Source organism: Anas acuta, chromosome 4 (assembly GCF_963932015.1).
Source record: "Anas acuta chromosome 4, bAnaAcu1.1, whole genome shotgun sequence".
NCBI lineage: Eukaryota > Metazoa > Chordata > Aves > Anseriformes > Anatidae > Anas > Anas acuta.
In genome coordinates, this window is record NC_088982.1 from 7,057,331 (window position 1) to 7,077,519 (window position 20,189).

Genomic DNA, 20,189 nt, shown 5'->3' on the forward strand with positions numbered 1-20,189 from the left:
TTAGTTTGCTTTAACTTCTGTTGTCTTCTTGAAGGTTTTCAGCCCTATACTTTTGGACACTTACAAAGAACACACATGAGAAGCCAACGTGCACACATTAGTTCAAATTGTTGAAAAAACAACACAGCCCTCTTCTTGTAAAATGAAACTGAGAAGAAACCCTAAAGGCATCGTTGTAACTTCATCGCAGTGATCTTGGCCATACCATGACTTAACATCCCTGAGATTATCCCCTGCTGATTTCAGTGGAAGTATGAGGAAGAGTGCTCAGCTCCAGTAGGAATGAGCCATTCCAGTGCCAGCGATGCTTTAATCCCAAACAGATGTTAACTATGCTTCATATTGCTTGACAGTGTTTTACTGTGCTGCAAAACTTGCTGAAATGCAGGGCAGACACGGCAGTTATTCTTTTTCTTTTCAGGTCTACACCATCATTGTAGTTCACTGACTAGAATCCAAATCCATGAAGACCACACAGAAACACCATATAATGTGACTGCCAAATTAATCTGTGACTTGATCAACATCAGCTAGGGCAAGAGTTTTATGTGACAATTGGAATCCAGAACACAAACTTCAATGTCATCTGTAAATCATACATTTTCGTATTGCTAACATGAAGTAGGGAGATCTGTACCTTATAAAGGCGCAACCACTTCACCCAGGAGCTCCAAGCCATTTCCACAACATCAGATTATCATTTTAACACAAACTTCTGGGGCATCTCAGGGTTTGTCTATTCTTTTTTCAGTGGTCAAATAAGAAACTAAAGATCTCCAGCATCTGTACCTCACCAAATAAAAGCATATTCTCCACAACTGTACAAAACACAAAAGCATACATATATCTAGAGTGTTACATTGCTCAGAATTGATCATCTTTAATTTGACGTGGAATCAGATCTAAAAATCAGTGCTTGTTTCAATGATATAAAATTAAGCATGAACCTCATCCTTCAAAATTTGCAAGTCACACAGACCAAATTCCCTTTCTCCTCCTCCCGTTTGAGAGCTTACTCAAGCACTTAAAGCAGAAAGTTACCTTGGTTAGTAATAATTTCATGGCATACCACTTAACACAACCCACATGGATGCAATGACCCACCATGGAGATGGTCTACACTTGAAATGTAGAAAATTTGTAGCTGTCAGCATCCCATTTTAGGTTGCTCTGCTTTTACATCTGAAATGTATTACAGGATGTGCAGTTAAAATAAAGCTAAGTTCAGTCTCTTTTATTCTTCCCTAAATTAAGACTTATTATTTTTTTTAATTTCAGGTCAACTTATTTGTTCTTTAACAATATATTGAGAGCTACTCACAACATTCTGTATTAAACACTACTACTAATGCTTTAATACATTATTGATCTTGTAACGCATACACCTTCAAGCAAGCTATATAATCAAGTCTTTATAAAACCACACTTAGAAAGCACAAATAAGCAAATGCAAATGACTAATAGATTTTAAATTTAGCTCTTTGCAACAGTAAATCCCCAGAAAGAAATACAGTCAATGGGAATCATACCCAGATTGAAAAACAGCAGCCAGAAAATGAGGTGACACTTTCACACTCCTTTCTTGCTCCATGATCTAAGTAACTCTATCCTATCCTTCCCTGATAAGGGACATCCAAATATCAAAGAACCATCACTAATTAGAGAGAAATAATGCAAAGAATGAATGGGGGAAGATGTGTTGCACCAACTTACTCTTCAAATGCATTTCCAGGGCCACACCATAAATTTGCTGCTCTTTGTAAACAGGTCCTAAACCATAGCAAGCAATCCATCCAAACAGCACATGGATGGAGAAGACACTGAAAAGTCAAGCTGGAGAGAGAGACCACTAAAAGTAGGTGGTAAAAAGGTGATTTTTTTTCATCTCTAGAGAGGAAGGAGCACATAGCTCATCAGGGAACTACTCTACACGACTTATAGTAGCACCCTTCTTGCTCTGAAGGTGCAGAAAGTCACTGAAACATTCTTCTCAAGCCTCTCTCAGGGAGACATCCACAAAACTGAGCCTTCCTTCTTACTAATATTGACAAAAAAAAGCAAGGTCGATATTTTTAAGAACACAGCCTTTCATCATCTTACCTGCACGCCCTCATTTAGTCCAAGAGAGTAACTACTGATCAGCTCAGCACAACCACTGCACGTTTGTTGTGCTTCCAGGCAAGCCCCACTGCAGTTCCTCTGCATCGCACGTAAGGCTGGCAGACACCCCTCTATTAATGCCTGGTTACTTTACTTCTGGTGTAATCCATCTTCTGCTCCCAAATCATATATCTTTTTATTTTTACGATTGATACAACACCCAGTAGAAAAGAAAATGAGTTTATGATACACCATAACCACGTTAAATATAAATTCTGCATTGATTAATCCCTGATTAATCACACATGGGATTTAGCACATCTGACAACAGCAAACTCTCAGGACCCTTTTTGGCTTGTACCAGGATGTCTGAAAACTCAAACAATGAAAGCTTTTGGCCTGTCAATTCAAATTCCAGGCTCTTGTTGGATCTGGGTTTTGCAGTTGGCAGTATGACAAATTCTTTTCCCACACAAGAACTCTAGCAGAAACTCCCCGGTACGCACTTGGCATAACCTTCCTAATTACACTGCAGTTGAGGCTGACGAGGGAAGCCTTCATCAGAAAGCCTGCTCTGGAATATGCGACTGCCAATTGCCATGACATGTCTTTCTTTGATTTAAAGTAAAATACATTTAGTTGAATGTAAGGTTATTTCGGTAGCAAGAGTAAAGAGGGACAGGATGTTTGCTTATTCTGCTGACAGGCTGCACCCATAAAGGGTAATGAATACACCAGACTTTGAGAAAGAAAATATAGCTTGAAACCACCTTCTGATACATCACTTATTTGCTTATCCCCCATACATTACCTATTTTGTATATATACCAGCTTCATTACTCCGAGTAGTTTAAGAAAATAATTGTATTCTTCCCTAGAATATTAGCATACACATAACAATCTCTTCACCACCACATAGTGGCAATTAATACTACAATATTTTTCCTTCATTTAAAATGTAAACTGATTTTTATTTAATCTTGAGTTTGTCTTATGCAGAGATAGATCTCCAGATGTTGAAAAGCTGGCAATAAGTGAGTGCTGTATTATTATCTGGTGTGGTATGCTACTGTTTTTACGAGACCTATTTTTATTGTCAGCCTTGACGTCAGTGTGAACACCGATTTCAAAGAATGTTCAATCAGGCTGCAAACTGTAAAACTTCCACAGCAGTGAAACTAAACAATGCAGCCATTAGTATAAGGAAAAGTGTCAGACATTATATTTGGACACAGATTATTTTGACAAGTAACTGGGCATAGCAGTATTTCAAAATCAGGATTTTACCACGATCCCAGACTGATGAAATATAAAACATCTTTGCCATCAAAGTACAACAAGTCTAGGACAAAACTCTACAAACAGCCCTCAAAGATATCTTATTAAAATTATCTGACCCTTAATATACTTCTTGTTTATATCGTGCCTTTCATTTCAAGGCTCTAAAGCACACGCTATGATTGCTCGTAACAAGAAAGCTAATTCAAGAGAAAAACAGATTTGCTACATCAGACACATTCCTTACTCCATGCTAACTTCTCAAGCTGGTAGGACATTAATATTTGCGCTGCATGTTTTTAACTACTTCGCAGTTAATAGTCCGCTTTGGATGTTTTCAATCAAATATTCAGTGGTTGCTATTTGCAACGATAACAACTGTCATTTCTATGTCAGCATTGGGAAATAGTGTACTAGCAAAAAAAGACTTCTATATTCACAATAAATAACTGTGGTCTCAAAAAAGCCTTCATAACTTTAACTACATTTTGGGTTTGTGGACTTCAAGACATAAACACACTAAATAACTTCTTTTAGAACTACATAGATTCCATTATTACCATCTACGACTGCTTTTATACCAGTTACCACTTTATGAAAGCATGCTGAAGTTATGGTGGGCACATACTTAGAAATTAATGTTTGTACCTCTAAAAAGTGCCCTGTGATCCATTAACAAAGATAACACAATAGAATGGCTTGAGGTTGAAGGGACCTTAAAGCCCTTCCAGTTCCAAACGCCTGCCATGGGCAGGGAAGATGACAAATGGTAAAACATCTTGGTAATTAAATTTCATCATTTGGCGTTGAACTTAAGACAACGCTTTTCAGTATACAAAATTATTCCAGTCTGAACACTGCAGTTAAGAATCCACACACAAAAACCCTTCCTTTTTATAAAACAAAACTATCAGAAGTATCGTGAAGGAGCAGTACTCTAACTTCAAGGAATGGTTGAAAAAGTTGGCATTAAACAAGTTACTGTTCCACGTCCAGATCACTTCTTCTCGTACATTTACATCCTATTACAAAGGTCCTGAGACACTGCCAGAATTCACAGCAAATAACATTATGGAAATGGTTAGCACAGCGAAGTGGCTTCCTGAGGAAGACACCGGTCCAGCTCTTCCCATCACTCCTAACGCATGCAGCAGAAAGACACGGTGTGGTGCCCCACACACTTCAACCTTAGCTTTCCACATGCCAGAATATGCTATTGCCGCTTCTTAAAAGACTAAAAAGATTTTGGACCCCCTTATCCATACAATTGGAGTATCTCCAGCTGAAGATACTCAAATAATCTGATTCATCATTGTGAAAATGGAAAAACACCTACAAAATCTAAACTGGGAGAGAAAGCGCCTGGCAAAAAGTCATCTCATAAGACAGCAGTGAACACAAACACCGAGGAACTTGCAAGACTACTTACAGTATTCATTAAAGGTGCTGCTCATACGCTGCTAGGGTCAACTTAGCATTTTATTTTATATTCCCCTCCAGCCAGACAACTCCAGCCTGCTAACAGACTGTATGTTTCTCTCAAGATGGATCTAGGCAATCACACCCTATTATTAAGCACTTGAAGATTAAACTGCTGGACCTTTCTGTACCTTCTTCTGACATCACCTCATCTAGAAACACATCCAAAGGAACAGAAAATCCTATTGGCATTTCTGGGAAGCGTGTGACTAGCAGACAAAACTATCACCAGTGGGCTCTAAATCAGAAAGAAAAAAAACAGTACTGAAAGACAAAACACTATCAAAGAACCATAAAAGCTGAAAAAATAATGAGGAACAAAGGGAAAATCTGTAGTAAAAACCATAATAAAACAGCTGAAAATCAAATGCAAACATCCAAAACCTAGAATGACATTAAAGATTGATTTAAATATCTGCCATACCCATCTTTGTATCTATCAATTTTGTTGTACAGTGCTAATTAGACACTTGAAACTATCTGTTCTTACAGCCCATGCATACTTCCTGTCTCCAGGCAATTATCCTGCCACCCCCAAGCCTCAATGGGAGCATGCAATCTTCTCCTTTAGCTGGGCAAACAGATTCTAGAGTTGAAAGCTATGACGCCTAGATTTAGTTAAGTCTCTCCAAAATAAACATCAATAAGGTCCAGAAACCTTGATCTACAATCAGAATATAAGTGTGTTTTGATACAGTGACATCAGAATCAGGGAAGTTAGATTTGGAGTTGCTCCTACAGCAATGAATGTCACCATGGTTTTGACATCTTCACCAGTACAACAATTTAGGGCTGAAAGTAGTACAGTTTATCTTAAATAGATTAAAGGATTTCATCTGCATAACTTGCAATGACTCTCCCCAAACCTTACTTTCTTCAAGCTGCCTTCCCAGGAGGTAGGAATCTGCAGAACCAATTTCCTGTCCCGCCATCATTGAGGAGAATGGGAAGTGTTTTTTATTATTATTATTTTAAAAAGAGAATCTTTCCCAGATATCCTAAAAGCAAACAAGATCTTTTATTTCTCTGCCAGGATTTTGGGCAAAGACATCAACCCCTGTGCAACAGTGTAACAGATTGATCTGACTGCTTCTCCTGGCTGAAATTCCACTGGTCACCTTCTCTCAACTCACATTGAAGGATATCACGGCTTTTGTTTTCCATATCTATTTCTACCAGAGGGCCTGGAGAATGATATACTAACAGCATCAGACCATATTCGCATCACTTACACTGAAAAGACAGAATGACTGTGACACAGATATCACTCCCTCACAGCAGCAACAGAGGGTGAAAGAGTGGATATTCAAAAAAAAGATAATATGCTTAAAAGTACTTAGAGTAATATATTAATTTATTATCAACTTCTACCTCTACTTTTCTGTCACACTGCAGTATAAACAAGGTACAGAAGAAGAAGAGGATATACCCACACGTTTGACAGTTGAAAAGATGTAAGAAAATGTCATGCCATGTTCTTCTTGGAGGAGTATTGGGAAGCAAAGCAGGAGAAAGAAGAAAGACCGGGACAGCTCTACCCAAAAAAAAGGGCATGCAAAAGCTTTCAGACTGCCATTCCTTCTTTACAAAACACAGGGCAGATGCTCCAACCTGTACAGGCACTACCACTTCACACCAACCTCACTGCTTAACTTCCCTCACAAAACCCATCGTGGTTACCTGAGAAATGCAGAGAAATGCATTAACAAAGCAAAAGTTAGAATGATTTCCACACACAAAAAAAAACACCTAATCTGTATTATTTGAAGAGGAAACTGTCACATAGCTGAGGCTCTAAGATTTACCAAGCTAACAAATGTCCTAATCTACCAGATAGAGCACGCACTCAGTTTCCCAAAGCTGAAAGAATCCCTTCTTCCTACACATGCTTCTTCCTCAGAAAGATAAACAGAAGCTGTTTGGATACAAAAACTTTTATTTATCCTATTATGTATGTGTTAAGACATATTCCAGGCACCGCGTAGACAGAAAATACCGTTGTATAAACAATTTCACAAACTAAGCCATATTGGCTTGTTCTCCAAATGAAGAAAAAACATTCCTGTCAAATGGAAAACTGTTTGAGAAATTTGTTTAAGATTCTGAAGTGTTTTCAGAACAAAATCTTGCTCTTTAAAATATCCTTTTATTTTGTTGTTTGAAGTGTCTGGGGCTATTTCAACTACACCAAAAGCAGAGAGCAGCAAACGATCATTTTCAGCAGTGAAATACCAACTCTGAGAGCTACCAAAGGTGAAGATACCAACAGATCATTTCAGGGGAGAAACACTTGAAGGAAACTATTGAATTTTGAAATGCAATTTGTATTTCCAACTACGCTTTCTTAAATTTTATCATCGAAATTTAATATTTACCTGCTGTTCTCAGGCAAGGTACTCTTCTCAGGCTGATAATATATCAGTCCTTGGCAAATCACCAATGCAAACTGTGAGGAATAACCTGTACAAGCTGGCAGTTCACTCTAACCCCTTCCAAACTTCCCTTCACACTCTTAGAGCACTAAGCTGTTCCATACACCCCACACAGCACCTGAAACCAATTTACAGAGCTTTAGATGAAGTGCAAATGGAGTGAGAACCATCTCTCAAAGACCTCTGCACAGCTAAGAGTTTGCATTGCACTGGAGAATTTCCATGGCCACACTCGAGGAGAACAACATAAATACTGTAAAATTTCATCCTGAAAGCCCTTCTTCACTTCTGTAGACCCAAAGACTTCAGTGAAATTATTCAGCTGTTGGAGGCCAAGCACAAACATAGCCGTTTGAGCTGGAATTCTCAATCTTGCTTTGTTCATTTTTGCAATCTACAAATGCAACTGAGAAGGCCACAAATTCTCCCATGCTCGTGTAAATAGTTTTACTGGGAAGCAGAGAGTTCCCTTTCCCCCCCCCCAACATCCTAAAATGCTGCTACACTACACTGCTGGCTGAGTCCCAACAGAACAGCTGAGCAAGCCAACTAGCTTGTCTCGTCCTAAACTTTGACAGAGATTGATATTGGGTATTGACAGACTATCAAAACACTAACCTGGTATTCAGCTACCAAGAAAACTTCAAAATTAGCAACAGTCTCCTGTAGAGCTTAGGGATATGGTTTAGTGGGGACAGTTAGCGTTAGGTCAGAGGTTGGACTCGATGATCTTGAGGTCTCTTCCAACCTAGAAATTCTGTGATTCTGTGAAATACCTCAACAGCTCTGTTCTCATCTAGATTTATTTTTTTTTCTGGAAACACTTCATTATTAATATCACTAGTGATTATTATTTTTTTTTAAGTGCTTAATGACTTTTGTTGCAGATATAAAAGCATTACAGGAGCATCCACCACCCACTGGTGATGTGTGGCCCTCTAAAATAAAATATGGCTTGTCTCAAAACTTCATCAGTTCAAGTACTTTAAGATGGAATTGCCTCATAAGCCTTCTAAAGACAAAGGTAAATTGACTTAACCTGATAGGAAAGCAAGGAAGACAGTACTTTTACTGATTTCACTGCTGTCCTACCCCACCCATTAGGGTTTACAGCATCCTGTACCTGAAAAATCAAGTCTCTCTCTTCAATTTGGTTCATCCTAACTGAGAAAAATGATAAAGCAATTTGAAAATACGTTCAACAGTGAAATTGTCTTGTATCAATGGCTATATCTGATTTTTGTTCCAGTGTATGGAAGCTTTCTGTTTCAATATAAAATAACAGTCTTTATATAAATGAAAAATCTCATCTGAAATAATAATTGTTATTAATGTAATAACAAAGTGCAAGTCCATTCAAGTGTCAACTCCAACGAAAGAAAAAAGCAAAATATTGTCTACAGGGAAAAGAAAAAGATTTCTATTACTATCTCCCTATTAAGGCATAATATAAATAGTGGGGTTTTAATACTTTTCAATAAATGACAATTTAAAAACAAAAATCAATACATTCGGAGTTGTCATTTCCATTGTGAAAGAGATTTGCAATGAATGTGAGTTAACCAGAGGTTGGGCCTATTACTTCTCAGTGTGCCTGAAGTCCAGAAACATCCACTCCCTTTTCAGGTTGAACACACACTGTTGTATTGTCATAGTGAATGCAGCCCCCCAAACCCTCAAAACTCCCCCAAACAGGTATTTGGTAGCACACGCTGACAACAGTTGAGAAAGGAAAGTGCAGGACTATGACCCACAAAAGGCTAAAAGTTTCCTAGCAAATCTACAAATATCCTAAAAGTTTTAACATCCAGTGTATAAACTGTGCTGAACTCCTAGTTCCCCTGTGGCTTTCTCCTAAGGGATGTTTGTTGCTTTTTTTTTTTTTAACCATTGTGTTAGTTGGGAGGAAAAATTCAAAACTTTAAAGTATTTTAATAAAGATGTTTCTACTACATTGCCTAAAACCTGCTAAGTTTTAACCTCTATTACTAGAAAGCTGAACATAGCTCTTATCTCCAAGATATCTCTGCACTGTAATAGCACATGCACTTACAGTGTGAGAAATGGTCCCTCTGTACTCAAAATTAACCCTGACCTCTCACAGCTCTGTTTCCAAAACATACCAAATAGCTATTTCCTAATTAGTAACCCTGGTGGCTCTCTCAGACCATACGACTCATACCAGCACGGCAATACTTCCCATATCCCTCTGAGCTGATCAGCACAACCTCAAGTTCCTTCCTGAAAAGCCCAGGGTAACACCGCACCTCTCAACTCAAGGAAAACCAGGAACAAGGTCAAAGTCCCTCTGGCTACAGTTCAAACACCCCCCATATTTACTAGCTAAAATATTAAGCTAGTTTTATTTTCCACTCCATATTACCACCTATTTTGAAGTACTTCATTAAAAAAAAAAAAGCAAAATACACATGACATGCGTGTTGAAAAATAGGAATGCCATGCAGTCCAAATAATCAATATTGCTTTATTCTGCAGGAGCCTAAAACGAGTTAATTCAGAATATCAGACTTCACCTGATTTCTTGCTGTCACTTGGTATAATGCAAAGATCCACCCTTGGGTTTTGTTTATTTGTTTTTGTTGGAGTGGGAGGATTATTTTCACATGCAGAGGATTGATTTCATTCCTGTACGTGTGAGCTGCTGTAGATATTCCCAAGCAGAAAGACTCCTTTCTAGAATTATCATCAATATATATTACAAGAGAGTGTTTACTTCCATCCTGCCTCTGTTCTAAAAGCCTCCTCTGTGCTAATTCCCAGAGCAAGGCTACAGGTCTCCTGCTCAAAATTTCCCTTTAGATTCTCTAATCCTTTTCTCCTTAATCTCCATTATACGAAAAGAAATCCACATATGCATGGGCTGTGAGAAGCTAAGTAACTTTACCTCTCACCATAGTTACCACATCTGATTTAACCACTGGGTCCGGACATTGAATCATTGTCCTTTAAGATTAAAGATTTTATTTGTGTATGCCTCGATATGTTCAACAAGCATAAAATCCTGAAAACAGACTGATTTTAATATCATTAGTAGACAATTACGTTTCAATTTATGCGACAGTAAGAGAAGAAACCATCCACCCCTGCTATTTCTGTACCCTGTGTGTTGTTTTCCAGGATCTCAGAAGCTAAAATGTTTAAACGTGTTACTATGACTGTTATTAAAAAGATTTGCTGTCTAATTCAATTCCTGGAATGATTCTGAAACAATTTTACATTCAGGTTTTCATTAGCGTGCTCAACTGTTCTATTAGACTTTTTTTTTTGTTTCTCATGGTAACCAATTTTATTTGACTTCACAGAAGCTGTTCAAATATTTAGAGGCACTCTGCGATGGCAGGAGTTTATCTAGGAGCATACATGTTGTGTCACAGATATTCCTTTCCTTGTTCTTACTCGCCTTCCCCCTCAGCCTCCCCCCCCCCCCCACCCCCAAAAAAAAAAAAAACAGTAGCAAACAAATGAGATCTGGACCAGCCACACTGCACCGGGGATGTGCTCACTTCAGCTGTTTATGCGAAAATTCAAGTTACAATGGGCACATTTGGAAATTACGAGCTCGCTAGTTAAAGCAGATGCTTTCTTACGTTCCTTCATATGCACGGTATCCCTCTGCCAGTATCGGCGAGCGCAAGAACTAAAGTATAAACATCTGCACCACCTCGCTGTTTTGTTAACATTCTTTCACACATTTCCCTTGCTAACTCCGAAAAGGCTCAACGGTGTAAAAACGGGGAAAATGGGAAACATCTGGGCGATAGCTACGGCGAAGGGAATGAAACATGAATAAACAAAAACATGGCGAAAGTGGCCTGGGGTTGTTACACTGTCAGATCATTTTTCCAAGCCCAACATCAAGGCTTTTGTTACAACCAAAGCGGTCATTTGCATGGAGAACCAACAGGGTTTCTTCTTCTTCAGCGTTTCCCCGCTCGCAACACACACTCGCTCTCGCCGGCACACACACACACACAGAGGCAAATCTTCTCTCTGGCAAACCACCCCCGCCGCTAAACACACACGTATCGAAGCCACAGATCGCCAGCACCGCTCCGCACGCCGAATACTTGGCGACTAAGGCGTAATTTCGGTATAAAAATAACAGACAAACCTTTGGAGCGCTGCCCCAGCCGGAGTTCCTCTCCCTCTCTCCCTCTGCTCTGCTGCTACTGACAAGATCAGGCTGAGATGAACAAGTCCATGCTCCTCCAGCCCCGCTCCTCGGCGCTGCCCACCCGCTCCGGGCTTTAAATAATAGCAAACTTTCCCAAAGTTAAAAATGCACCCAGACGAAGGAAGGCGAAGCACAAGGCCAGGGGAGCAGGCGGCGCTGCCCGGGCACTTGCTGCGGCAGCACCGAGGGCACCGCTCTGGAGTTGGGGCTGTGTCAGCGCTTTCTTTCTAAGCCCCCCCATTTTTCAGCGGGCTGCGACTCAAAGTGAAAAGAAATCCCTCCCGGCTTAAAAAATAATAATAAAAAAAGCTCACAGGTGCCCCCCCACCCCATGGGATTTCATTTTAAACCACCCATTTAGACCAGTCCGAGAGTTGCTGCGCTCTGGCAGTGCAGCACGTCCCACATGCTGCTGGGGGGGGGGGGGGTGGATGAGGGGGTGTAATGCAAACAGAGCCCTATTTAAAATAAAAATTCTTGAGAAATTGATTTGTATTGTGTATTTTGACCCTCCTTTATTTTATTAATTTGTGGAAGCAAACTAACAATGAGGCTGCTTTGCGTGATGCCTCAGAGAGGCAGGCACCGCGCGGCCCGGGGCGGCCCAGGGCCTGCTCACGCCGCTGACTGGGCCCAGGCCAGGCCTGTGCTGAGCACCCGGCTCCTGAGGGCAATGAGGTCCCGTCCTGGGACCCCACTGCTGAGCCCATAGCCAGGTAGCTCTCACAAGTGTCCTTATAATCATTCTGACTCAAGAAAACTACCTGCAGTCGCCCCCAGTTAGTGCTTGATGTTGGTGTTCAAGCGGTGCCACAGCAGCACCATCTCTCCCAGTCACCACCCACTGGTGCAACTGGAGTGGGGTCGGCTGGCCATGGGTTTATTTGGGGTCTGCTGGGGTTTTACACCAAAGGGGTATAAAATTTCCTGTCAGGTACAGACATAAAACCACCTTCTCCCGCCTGTTTACACAACCCAGACACACTTCTCAGTTACAAGCTCAACAGGTACAATACCAAAACAAGAACTCTACAGCTACATTAGTAATTTCACTTAAAATCAAGACGTGCATTTAATGTAAAAGTGTTTAACATGCTATGTCTGCTGGGCAAGAAACCGAAGTCCAAGTTTTGCCCCTTGTGACTGAAAAGTATCTAAAGCAACAGGCAGCTCATTTGGTCCTGACAAAACCCAGCGCATCAACAGTTGTTCATCGAAAGGAGTCTCCCTGCTCTCTGTGAATTTCTGATGCCGCAGTTCTGTTTCACATCTATTCTATAAAATCAAACAATATCCATTTACACAGAGCAATCCCTTTAAAATGCTTTGTTGCTGTGAGTAACTCAGTAAAGCATCAATTTTCCCAGTAGGGTTTGTCTTAAAATACTCAAGGCAAACATTTCCCAAATCCTCATTCATCTCCTAAAAATTTTAACACTTCCCAAATATTTAAAGGTATCTGAGATTAGTATAGGTCACCTCACATTCCTGCCTTGCTAACACAAATTAGCTGCTATGTATATTTTGAAGATAAGCTACCCTGATATTAACACCTTATAAACAATACTGCGTACAGTAGATGCAATTTAAAAAAACAACACATTTCTTCCATCTTCAAACGAAAAAAACAGACATGAAAAGCAAGGTCTTCAATACATCATAACTCACCAGAAGAATACAGTGAAGACTTCTATGTAACACAGACAGTCCCATCACCACCCATCCAACCAGGGGAAGATAGCTCTTCCATGCCTGTGGGGCAACACGTGCTCCTACCCAGCCCAGCACAACACAAATTCCTACCACTGGCTTACACCACCCTCATGTGCTACGATGAGAAGTGATGGAGGCACACATTCCTTTCTGCCACCCTGCTACAGGGGCTGTGATGTCCACAACAAGGAAAGACAGGCAAGTGGAGTAAATCTCGATCCATAGGAGTATTCACTCAGGGTTCCACTTTGCTCTACCAAATAACATATTAAGTATTTAAAGTTTTGAAAAAAAAACATGTAATTTGAAAAAAAAAATGCTTAGCAGTAGACATCTATCTCTCACCATTAACCTGGAGCAAAGTGGAGAAAAAAAAACAACTGGAAACACTGAAGATAACTTTACACACATAAGGCTCTCCTTAAAGTTTAGAGGATTCTGCACACTGCTTAATTGTGACTAATCACTAATACACATTAATAAAATACTAAACGAGGACAAGCATTAATAAGTCATGATTCAACTGGACAATGACAATAAATACAAAATGGAAGCTGATTTTGATTCTGTTTATACCACTAGGGGACATAGAAAAAAATAAGTTATCTTACACAATCCTTTAGTAAATCCAAATTTCTCTTTCCTGTTTAAGAGTGAGCCAGTAGAATTTACAAGAACTGTAAAAGCAAAGTTGCATTGGTAATTAAACTAAATTAAATTAAACTTGGGCTTTATAACTTCGTAAGGTAGGTTAAGCAAAAGACATTTATTAACCTAATATGAAAGAACAAAGTACAACCTCCGTATATGAATAACCATACCCCTGAATAACAATAACCATAAATATTTTGCTCAATTCAGCAGAAACCTACAGATTTTAACAAGTTCAAAAGATCAGTGTAGTTTTCATCTCCACATTTAGCAGGCCAGCATTCCTATTACAAATCAACAGCTACAACCTGAAATTGAAAACATGCCAGCAATATGAATAGGTTGTATCAATATTTGCACACGGAGCCTAGAACATAAATTAGCTGACACTCAACAATTAAAGCTTCCTCTCTGAAGTTGCAATATTTAAAGGTTAAAGATTAGACATGCTCCCTCTTGTGTTAAACTAAGAATACATGGCATACATGCTGTTTTCTCTGACATGATGGTTGCTTGGCCATCTGTTCCAGTAAGCCCCGTACCTTTGGTTACTAACATCTGACAAACCATCGCCAATAATTTTCCGGTGTTAAGACAGGTACAGTCCGAGCACATAACCTATATCCACAAAATACCTGTGTTACACCACAATAGTTACTGTAATATCAAAAAGAACCGCTAACATTTTACTTCTCAAAAACCTGTGTAAATAAGATTTTTGGACAAATATACGAACAAATCAGTGAACCGCACAAAAGTCACACTCAAGTCACACTCCTTCAGTCCCTGCATGTGCCCTGGAAGAGTTCAATGCTAGTTCAAGCTGTTCAGTAACATCAATGGCAAGGAGCATCAGACAGCATATTCCCCCGTAAATATTAGCCTACAGAATATGTAAAGCAGACAGGAACAACAGGAAGAATGCACACTGCTCCGTAATTAAGTCTGTAAATACAGCAACAGCAGAGAGAAGTTTCCCGTCCTCCCCTCCACGAGCCCAGGTGAACCATTCCCTGCATAGAGCCTTTGTGGAGGCAAAATCCTCCTTACACAAATCCTCTTGCAGAATCCAGCCCCCAGATCGTGCCTAGACATGAACGTTAATCCCAGGTGTAAGTAAGGCAAACGCTTTTACTGATACACCTTTTCAACCAAGACTTCACACCTGGTGCAGGCTTGGCAAATTATGTTTCGGCATAAGTTTGCTGATTACGGCAGTGTGAGCCTGAAGGCCAGCTGAGAGTAAACACAAACAGTTCACAGGAAAAAACTGAAGAGATCTAACACCCAGCTCTACGGCTGCACACGTTTTCTTTTATTTACCACCAGCCCTTTGTGTGGGATAGATGTGCTCGGTGCAATCAGGCCTATGGTAATAGGTAACGTTACCAAATACCCTAGAAAAGCAACCTGTACTAAAAACAACTTGCTTTTTCAGACTGTAGAAGGGTGCTTTATCTTCCTAGATACACTTGTGCTCACCTTCCTAGCTTCCTGCAGCCTGGAAATCCCATCACCAGAAACTTTGGAGAGCGCAGAACCGCGGTGACTGCACCTGCAGCCAGCTCAGGGGGCTCATTAGGACCCCAAACCCCAAAAAGATGCGACCTGAAACATCTCTGCTGGGCGCAGCAAAGAGCTGAAGCGAGCACTTAGTGCTTCCCGTGCAGTTTACCACCAGCAACTTCACTTTTTTTTTTTTATTATTTTTCCTCGTGTGAGCAGCTCCCCGTGGGACACTGAGAGCACACCGCCACGCGATTCCCCTACAACACCACGCGTTACACCAACCACGGGGACTCCAGGGGGGCATTACTCCTCCTTTACACCAACCCCCGGCACTCAGGGGGTGCTCTACTCCCCCTTTACACCAACCACTGATACTCATAGGGTGCTTTACTCCCCCTTTACACCAAGCATGGGGACTCAGGAGGTGCTTTACTCCCTCTTTACACCAACCCCCGGTACTCATGGGGTGCTTTACTCCCCCTTTACACCAACAAGGGCACTCCGTGTGCTTTACACCCCCTTTACACCAACCCCCGGTACTCATGGGGTGCTTTACTCCCCCTTTACACCCACCACTGATACTCATAGGGTGCTTTACTCCCCGGACGCCCCACAGGATCGGGCCCCTTTCACCCTGCGGGCACGCTCGGGGGGCTCTGTGGGGTCTCGAGCAGCTGGGGGAAGGGGAGAAGCCCTGCGGGGAGAGGGAGCCGAGGGGAAGGGGACTCACGCTATTTAAACCTCCGCCGCCTCACCGCCTCTCACCCGCTCCCTCCTCCCCGCGGGACCAGGGGCGGCCCCCTCCCTCCATCCCCTCCCATATACACGCCGCCGCCCGCCGCCCCGCCCTCTCGCCTCAACCGCGCCGCCCCATTCGCTCAAGCGCCTGCCCGTCAGAAGAACGGAGTCACACCATTGGTCGGACGGCCCGTCCGTCAAGGGCTCCGCCCCGCTTCGCCCCGCCCCTCCCCTTCCCGGACACCTCATGGGGGTGTCCAAACGGCCGTTTCAAGTCACCAGGAAAATTTACTTTTAAGCCCCGCCCACCCCGCTCCACGGCTTATTCTGATTGGGCGGCGAGTGCGCACCGCCCGTTGCGATTGGGCAGCGCGCTGTCCGTCACCCCGAAAAACCCCGCCCATCCTAGTGCCGTAACCCTCATCTCCGACATTTGATTTGTCCGCGTTTCCGCGCGGCCCCGCCCTCTCCCACCGCGCCACCCAACCAGCCGCGCTTTCACATCCCGGGAGGCGGCGCCAACACGCGCCTGAGAGCCCCGCCCCCATTGGCTCTCCCCACCCCGCCTCCTCTCTCCCCCCCCTCCTCCCCGTGGAGCGTACCACCTCCATGGCGGGTGGAGGGGGGAGACAGGGGGGGGGAACGGCATTGGTTCGTCCCTCCCGCGCGGGAGGGGGCCGCTGTTACCCGGCATGCGCCGCGCGGCGGGGGGAGGCGGGCGGGAGGAGGAGGAGGCGGCTGAGGGGGGGGCGGCTGCTGCCTGCTCCAAGATGGCGGTGCAGGAATCAGCTGCTCAGCTCTCAATGACTTTGAAGGTGCAGGAGTACCCCACTCTCAAGGTGGGTGGCTGGCCTTCCCCCCCCCCCTTTTATTTCTTTATTTCCTCCTCCTTTCCCTTAGTTAACACGGTAGAAGGCGAAGCTCGCCCGGCTGTGAGCGGCGGTGAGGAGGAGGCGGAGGTGCCCCCCCCCCCCCCCCCAAACCCCCACATCTCCTCACAGAGGTTGGGAGGCTCCAACCTCAACCCCAGCCTCGCCCCCAGCCTCCTCCTTCGGCCTCCAGCTCGCTGCCACCGCCGCTTCTCCCCGTCCCCTCCCCCTGCGGCGGGGCTGAGGGACGTGCCCGGAATATTCAGCCCTCCCCGGCAGCTCCCAGGGGACGGGGGAGGTCCCTCGGTGTCCCCCCCCCGTTGTCCCCATCCTCCTCCGTGCCACCCCCCCCTCCTTGTCCCCATCCTCCCCCGCTGTCCCGTCCCCGTCCCCCCCCCGAGTGACAAAATGGGCGCCGGTTGGGGGCTGTGGGGGGAAAATTTGGGCGCTGTGGGGACGTTTTAGGGGTTTAAGGGGGGTGCGGTTGGGTTGGGGAGGCTGCTGGGGATGGGGATGGAGGGAGGGAGGGAGGGAGGGTGGGAGGGGGCGTGCTGCTGTGGGGTTGGGTTTGGGATTGGGGTTGGGGGGGGAAGATGGATCCTTCCTTGGCTCCCCGAAGGTGGGGATGAGCTGAAAGACAAAAAGGGACGGACGTGCTGCAGGCCTGGTGAGGCGGCTGAGCCCAGCGAGCGAGGATCTGAGAGCTCGGAGGGTGCTGAGCAACCCCCGAGGGCCGGTGGGTTCCCCTGGCTGCTCCCCCCCAGGTATTGTGAGGCGAAGGAAGGACTGGGTGCTGAGCGCTAAGGTCATCGCCTCCCAGAACTGTTGAAGTGGAAGGAAGATGCTCGTAGGAATCAATGGAAACCTTTGTTTGAAGTCTGGTGTCGGCTGTACCGGAGGTCTACCCAATTAATAGCTCCGGCTGTGGGAGGGAGCTAGGAGAAGGCTCTGTTCTGCAAAATGCTTATTTAAGCATCTCCCAGGTTGGCGTATCAACGTGTTTTCTTTTTTTTTTTTTTTTCCTTCTTTCTTTTCCATGCATAGAAGGTGCTTTGCAGACTAAACTTTGTTATGCTGAGCTCATGCTGCACTTTCACACAGTAAGTGCTGTGTGCTTTCTGCAGTGTTTGTTTTGCAGGCTTTTTAGCCATGTTCTTCCTGTGCATGTCCTCGTTCTCCACCCTCCTGGCTTTCTACTTATTTCCAAGAAGCAGGACAACGACAAAATCTCGATTCACGTTTCTACGCACGAAGGCTTCTTTCTGTCATGATGATATTCTTTAAATCTGGCGCTGTCAGACTTAAAAATTTAAATTAGGTTTAGAGACCACTCTAGCACCTTCCATGGCCAGAACAATGTGAAGGCCTTTAGAGTTAAGACGATCATTTCATGGCCACGTTTCAGATGTAGTCCAGTTGTTATCACAGCTTTTCTTGTTACATTCCTGAAAAATTGCTGGCAGTGAGGATCAGCGAGTTCTTGTTTTCTTGGTTATGACTTAAGATGAGTTGTCAAGGTGCCAGCCATTTAAAATCTGGCTAATATTTTGGACTAATTCTTACGTTTCCCCAAGCATGCTTTCCCCCCGAAAAAAAATCTTAACAAAAATATACATCAGAGAATGGAATGTTGTTTGTAATGTTGGGAGGCTAAATAGTAGAAGGGTGAGACACCCTTGCACTGAAACTCTTCTATTTCCTAGGACAGCTGATGTTTGTGGATTCTTCCCAGCACCCATTCCACTTCTGGGTTGTTTCTGTAATCTTTAGTAGCATTTTTCATTGTTTTTAAAGAAATCTTCAAGAATAGTGTCTGCTGAAATCCCTTGAATGTGTCCTCTTAAGTGTTGTTAACTGTGAGTCATGTATCAAAGCGTTTTAGTGGTGGAGGTGAAAAAGCAGCAAGGAGAAATGAGCGTTAAAGGCTGAAGTCTACTGAAGTACATTGATCCCAAATTCCATTTTGTTCGGTAGGAGGTAGGTGCCTAAAAGTTTCTGTAGGACCGAGCCTCTGTGAATTTTTATTTCCAGTTACGTGAAATGAATACGGATCTTTTTTTTTTTTTAATTACGGTCACCAACACAGTGGCTCAGATATTTTTCTTGGAACTTTGGAGGCTGGTGATTTTCCCTGATGTAAGTGAAATATGAAAGATTGTAGACTTGTATTTATATCTTTCCTGTTTCCTCCCTCTAGCTTCCTCATGCCAGCATCGCTAGATGATGGTTGTGTAATAGCTCTGCATTTACAGTACGTTCTCCAGAGTGCCTTTCATGTGAAAGAGTGCTTAAAACTGCAAAGGGAAATCCCTTTGCCATAGCTAAATTGTGGTTGCTGCAGAAGTGGAAATGCTTCAGCTGTTCTAGAGCGGTTCAGCTCAGGAGAAGTAAATTGACTTCTTCAGATGAATCCAGGCAAGCTATTTAACTGTACAAAATAATGTTTGAATATTTCCCCCACGTCTCTCCTCCCTTGTCAAGGACAAGGAGGTTGCCAGCTATTCTTCCTTCAAAGTGCTGTGGCATTGGGAGGGGGAGCCTGCTCCTAGAGAGCTGTGCTGGCCTCCTCTGAGAGGATATAACGTGAAAGCTGGCAATTTAAAAAAGGAATGAATGCAAACACTGTTACCGTAGTTCTTTGCTGGAACACTAATAACCAAGTGATGACAGGAAACCAGATAATGCCCCCGTATCCTTAACAAGTGTGAATAATTGTTAAACTGAACCAGCAAATGGAGTGCAATAAGACCCCAAAAGTGCACCATGGAAGACCTGAAAGAAAAAGATGATCATGTGTCTTTTTTTTTTTAATCTGGGCTGTTCGTTGGCAGCAGTTTAGGGTTAGCTGTGCTGTAACTGCTTCAAGAAAAAGACAGATCAAAATGAGAGCTGTGGAAGTGCAGAATGCTTGAGCATCATCTCAGTGCAGCTGATGGGGTTCTTTTGTTGGCAGCTGTGGCAGGGGAATTCTGGCAGCAGACTTAATCAGATGTGAATTTCTCCTGGAAATACCAGGTTTACCTGATCGCTAAATAGGGGGACAGATAGCAGAACAGCATTACGAAGCACGTGCTGTTTCTGGCCCGACTTCACACACTTGCAGGGTAACTGTGGTTGGAAAGGGTCTTTGGAGAGGTGACTCCAGCATCCTCTGCATGTGGCAGGCTCAGCTGGAATGGGTCACTCGGGACTGTGTCCAGTGTGGCCTTGGATATCTCCAAGGTG

The 20,189-nt window shown here is 43.3% G+C and overlaps 2 protein-coding genes across 6 annotated transcripts in view; one reads left to right on the forward strand and one right to left on the reverse strand.

Moving 5' to 3' along the window:
* CTBP1 (C-terminal binding protein 1) overlaps window positions 1-16,164 on the reverse strand; it is a 227,346-nt gene extending 211,182 nt beyond the window's left edge. For 3 of the 4 annotated variants that reach the window (XM_068679652.1, XM_068679651.1, XM_068679649.1), the window contains exon 1: window positions 16,088-16,164. The gene's annotated coding sequence lies outside the window, so the exon portion shown is untranslated. Of the gene's footprint in view, window positions 1-11,421; window positions 11,439-16,087 lie in introns of those variants that run through there. The other variant, XM_068679650.1, reaches the window with a different exon arrangement.
* A 613-nt stretch (window positions 16,165-16,777) lies between these two features.
* MAEA (macrophage erythroblast attacher, E3 ubiquitin ligase) overlaps window positions 16,778-20,189 on the forward strand; it is a 49,682-nt gene continuing 46,270 nt past the window's right edge. The window contains exon 1 of one of the 2 annotated variants that reach the window (XM_068679660.1): window positions 16,778-16,934. In XM_068679660.1, the coding sequence (XP_068535761.1) occupies window positions 16,788-16,934 (147 nt within the window). In that variant the 5' untranslated portion in view covers window positions 16,778-16,787. Of the gene's footprint in view, window positions 16,935-17,793; window positions 17,948-20,189 lie in introns of those variants that run through there. The other variant, XM_068679661.1, reaches the window with a different exon arrangement.